Below are 5,500 nucleotides of genomic sequence, written 5' to 3'. Positions count from 1 at the left end.
ATAGAAACGGCTGCTGACAGGAAATTAAGGGACATAGTGCTTCATTGTCCATTTCCCCCCCTAAAATACAAATAAATGCCAATCTTCATTCATAAAACCTGAAGATGTTTATATCTACAGTAGTATACATTATTGCTTTGGAAACACACTCTATTGTATGTTATTGAATTTGATCTATTTTACTTTCCTTGAAAATAAAATCTCTTTTGAGCAATACCTGGCCAAGATTGCAAACAAATACACACTTTTTCCCTAATCGCTCATTCAAAAATAAGAAAAGGGACAACTTATTTATGATATCAAATTTAAGAACAACAATTGCACTTTATGGTTACAGTTTTATCAGAGGTCTGGTAGAGTTGAGCAAGGTAAAACACAAGTACATACATACTGTAAGTATTTTAATATCCTGTATATACTTTTTATTTGTGTAATATAATGGTTAGGAGTTTTGATAATGTTAGGAAAATATCACTCGTCACTGGCTTGAGCTTCAATATTCAGGATACATGTATTTCTGATCCTTTTAAGAATGGAAGTAGTCATCACATACAAAGCATCAAATAGTTCCTGAACAGTGTCCTTCACATGCTGATATCCAAGAGAGGGAGTTATCCAGTCACAAGGTGGAGGGATATGAAGCAGTATTCAATGTTTACTTCAGATTAGCTCCACGTCAGAAATGAGCATGCTTGTCATACGTCTAACTCCTTAGAGGCTGAATCATCATGTTAATCGTTGTCCCACAGCTATCATATGCCTAAAACAGTGTCACCTGATGCTCTTCTCATACATCCTGTTGCGTACACAGCTACAGTTGGGCCTTTGTTATCATGTGCTACTCTGACATTGGAAGAGTACAGAGAATATACTTTTTTAAATGATACCCAGCTTTATTGCTCACTAATAATGTTTCCCTTCTCGGTTTCCCTCCAGAATGTTCTTCAGCTGGGCCACAGGAGTGGACCGTCCGGCTTCAGGCAGCCTGATGCAGCTGACCACCTCCGGGGGGGAGACACAGGCCGTGGCAGCGCAGTGAAGACAGAGAGGAGACGTAATGGGGGAGAGAGAGGAGAGAGAGAGAGAGAGACAGATGAGAGATGTGTAGAGAGAGAGGAGATGAGGAAGGGGGTGTGGAGGTGAACAAGAGGGATGGTGACAGAGAGAGACTGGGTAAAATAAGGAGGTGGAGAAGAAACGGCTAGATGGGTTTGTTTGGGAGGGGTGAGGAGGAGGGGTGAGGAGGAGGGGGAGGGCTTTTTATTGTAAAAGCAGCATCAGAGCGCCATCTAGCTGTAAACCCGAACAATGAACTCCAGTGTTATATTTCCAGTAATGGTATGGACGCTCTCTCTCTCTCCACTCTTTCACAACAAATATGGGAAATTAGCCAAAGGATTCTTTCACAGATCAGGGAAGTGTGTTAAATGAAAGATATTTCATTTAAAATGTGTGTCTAGCTCTTTTGTTGGTCAAGACTGTGTAGCAGAATTCACCGATTTAGACTAGGTTTATTGGTTAAGCACCCTTATAATTCTGTCATTGCAGTGTTATTACAATAAGGATAGTGGAAAACAAGAAAGGCTAATATGGCTTTACGTTGAGTACACAGCGTCACTTCACACACACATTATGTCGTTGAAGTGTTTCAGTGTGAGTGCAAAAAACATTACTCTTGCCATTTGTACCACCTGCAAGAAAATTGACCCTTAAAAACAATGTACAGTATTTACATCAACAAGGTCCTGTCACTTTGATTCAATTTTAGAGAAATTGTAAGCTTTTTAATAGCATGTTTTTATGTTTTAAACATTTATTTTGTATCTTTTGCCAAAGAAAAGTTGTGTTATGCTTTCAATAATAGAAAGAAAATCTGCATTTTAAATTATTTGAGTTTGCCAATAAAACTGCAATCTGTGCTTCTCTAAGAAAAAAGCTAAAATTAATAAGCTGTCTCCTAAATGTAAATCAGCATTCATTCATAGCTGCAGTCATTTCCTTTACCATCTGTGAAACCCAACACATGACGGGGTCAGTGAGATCTGTAGAGCTTTTAGTTTGGCGTCTGTGTTTCCTCCCTGAACGTCCTCAAAGAAACCTCAAAGAAAGCCGCTGTCTTCTTCTCTCGGACAATTCTATTTTAAGTGGAGTGGCCTTGTTTCAAGTCAAAGTGTCCTTGGTGTCCACGGTGTGAAAATAAGGTGCTCTGTTCCTGTTTTTCTAAGTTGGGTATGTTAACTGTGTCAAATTCTCAATAAAAAGAGTCGGAATACAATGAAAAGCTTGAGGTTCAAAGTTCATTCTCCATTTTTGAAATGGCAGTCAACGAAATAATCTCACTTCTAGGTCCATTTTAGAAGCTTTTAAGTATTACTTTCTATGTATTGCTGCATTAAGTCTACAGTCTGCCATTTAATTTGAGATTTTCTGAGAACGTGTAATACTTTTCTTCCATGTTTGTTTAAAAAGTTTAGTTCAAAGCTCAATCTTGGCCTTGTAAACAGCAAATAATTTAACTCGCTTCGTAGGTAATTTAAAGGTCCCATGTCATGCTTTTCCGGTTATTACCCGTCCCCTTGTGCGTTATGAATGTTTTTATGCATGTAAACGGTCTGCAGAGTCACAAAGCCTCAAAGAACACCCTGTAGCGAGTAAAACTCTAAAACAGAAAAGACCTGTCTATGCTGCCCCAGAACGCCTCGTTGGACATTTCTCTTTTTCCATTTGTTCCTTCCGGGAACCAAAATGGACCAATCCGCGGAGCTCCTCACAAACCAGGATCCCTTGGTGTCTCTATCAAACGCAGTGGGGGGACCTTTAGCGTACATTTTCAACTAACAGGGAGTCCCCCATTGACTTGCATAGAGCTCCCTGAACGCTGGTAATAGACGAGTTGGGATGGCGGAGAAATGCTCTCCGCTGACCCATTCTCACAGCGTTATAAACCTTCTTCTTACTCGATATCAAGCCACACTTATTGTTTTTACTTCGGCTGTGAGTGTTTGTGTGTGCTCAGGATGAGTTTCGCGCTGTATCGACGACCCGGAAACCACACCAGTAAGCCAGCTCACTGAGCAGCGAGCCTCGCAACGTCCCGACCAATCAGAGCACACTGGGCTCACAGGGAGGGGAGGGCAGGAGCTCCAACAAGGCGTTTAGGACTGAGTGAATACACATACTTTACAGAGATGCTGTATGAGAAACCAATGTGAGTTTGGAAAATTGCACAATATAAATCTATTCTAGTAGACCTCAACAATGGAATTATGATCAGTAGAAATGGCCATGACATGGGACCTTCAAAGCTCCAGAACTGCTGCTAAATGGACCTTTAGTAGGGATTGTTTTATCAATTAAATTGTCTCACGAAAGTCCTTTTCGGGAGGAATTAAAAAGTGTCCTAGGTAAACAAGGCTTGTGATCTGTGTTGTTAGTGTCAACAAATGAAATCCCAAGAAAATACCAAAACCTACAAAGTGTAAGTCCATCTTGGTACTTCAATTAGTGTATGTAGCTCTCAGATTTATTTTGCCGATTGAAAAAGGTACATCTAGAAAAATGGTTGAGTATGTACTTTTATTTTTGGAGAGAGCAAAGTATCATTCTGGAAAGCTGGGAGTTGTAGTTTTTGTGGTAAGAAATGTTAAAAACAGGTGTTAGGACTTCAGAATAAATCCTCCACTAGATGGTGCTGTTTAATAAGACTCACTGCTGCTCTGTTAGTTGGTTTTTCAGTGGAAGTCTTATTAATGAAATGGATGAGTTTACACTAGCAGCTGAGCGTGCACCGCCATGCAAACGCTGTTTAAAAAGAACGTGCCCTTTAATGCATTCACTCAATACATCCAGGCCTTTCACCTTGGCGGATGCAAACCCACTGAATCGATTTAAAAGTTGGATTATGACAAATAGATTATTTTACAGTCTCATTCCTATCTGCACGAACATGTTGCTGAGCTATATATTCACCTTCAGAATACACACAGACTGCAGCAGGGCTTTAGTCTTAAATTCTGCTATTTCTTTAGGCCGGCCACACTTCTTAGGGACTATATGGCCGTTGACAAGCACACTGCAATAAATCACCGTGCTGAGGATTAATAGGAAAGAGCAAGAGCAACCAAGCTCACTGTAGCTGATATGTATTTATTCTAGGCGGTGTGGCAATTCATCTCACTGTGTGTGTGTGTGTGTGTGTGTGTGTGTGTGTGTGTGTGTGTGTGTGTGTGTGTGTGTGTGTGTGTGTGTGTGTGTGTGTGTGTGTGTGTGTGTGTGTGTGTGTGTGTGTGTGTGTGTGTGTGTGTGTGTGTGTGTGTGTGGGCCCGAGGCGAATTCAACACGTCTATGCATACATTACCTCCCATGATGCCAGCACTATAGAGTGATTGCCCATGGGGATCGAGTCAATGTTTATCACAGAAAGCGTTTCAGCTGATCAAAGATTACCTCTGAGACAGAGCATGTTGTTGCTGTTTCAGCGGGGGCAGATAAGCTGTCACCCAGCGCCACAGATGCTATTGTTTCGTGCAATGTAAATCTATGAGGAGCAAATTATTTGTATGTCACAGGTGCAGCGGTGTGCTAAAGAGAATTTATCCAAGGTAACTCCTTTCTAGCTGCCAGCAGTGCGTTGTTCACATCTCATCTTTGGAGGCTGATGGTGAGTATGTAAATTCAGGGTGACTGATGGGATTTAAGGGTGTCTGTTTGTATCGTGCACACTGGTAAACACGAGGAGAGTCATGTAAGGACAGCAGGATTGTATTGGGAAATGGGACAGTGCAAATTTCCTCCTGAGACCCTGCAGTTTATTTCTGTCCTCTCTGGGGGATGTGACACAGAGGCCTTTATTTCAAACACCATGTGTGCAGTTTGTTTGAGTCCTGATGTAATGTGGAAAACACATCCTGGGATTTCTAGTGATGCAACACACATGGGCGTCGGACCAACAGAGCAGCGCTTCTGTCTTTTCAAACCGTGGGAATTCAGCAAACATGTGTCATGGCATTAAGGGAGTATGATGTCTTCATACATACTGTTTATGTTCTCCATAAAGAGAACATAAACATTTTAAAATAGACATGTTAACCCATGTTCTTTGTTGGCCACAGTGGGACATGCTTCTCATTCTTTATTTCAGGAAACAAAATCATTGAGTGAGGCAGGAAATATATATAATAACAGTTTTGGGAGAGAAACTCCCTCTGGAGGAAATACAGGGATTTTAGCCTTTGCAGACCGTTTACGTGCACAAAAAACTACATAACACAACAGCAAAGGGAAAATACCAAACAAGTATAATGGGGTCTCTTTAAAACATTTGTTACCACGTCTCAGGAGGATATTGATGTCAATATTTCATCACAATTCACTTAAAGGTCCCATGTCATGGCCATTTCTGCTAATCATATTTCCATTGTTGAGGTCTACTAGAATAGATTTAAATCGTGCAATTTTCCAAAATCACATTGGTTTCTCATACAGCATCTCTGTATAGTAT

At 40.8% G+C, this 5,500-nt stretch overlaps 1 protein-coding gene across 1 annotated transcript in view; it reads left to right on the top strand.

Annotated features, from left to right (window-relative positions):
- Positions 1 to 2,281, top strand: part of LOC104948767 (dihydropteridine reductase-like) — a 6,635-nt gene extending 4,354 nt beyond the window's left edge. The window contains exon 3 of the mRNA XM_010774996.1: positions 937 to 2,281. Within this exon, the coding sequence (XP_010773298.1) occupies positions 937 to 1,039 (103 nt within the window). The 3' untranslated portion in view covers positions 1,040 to 2,281. The remainder of the gene's footprint in view (positions 1 to 936) is intronic.
- Positions 2,282 to 5,500: the final 3,219 nt, after the last annotated feature.

This window comes from Notothenia coriiceps, unplaced genomic scaffold, assembly GCF_000735185.1.
Source record: "Notothenia coriiceps isolate Sejong01 unplaced genomic scaffold, NC01 NC01_scaffold00015049, whole genome shotgun sequence".
Taxonomy (NCBI): domain Eukaryota; kingdom Metazoa; phylum Chordata; class Actinopteri; order Perciformes; family Nototheniidae; genus Notothenia; species Notothenia coriiceps.
Note: the sequence above shows the minus strand (reverse complement) of the source record. Positions and strands in the feature narration are given on the sequence as shown.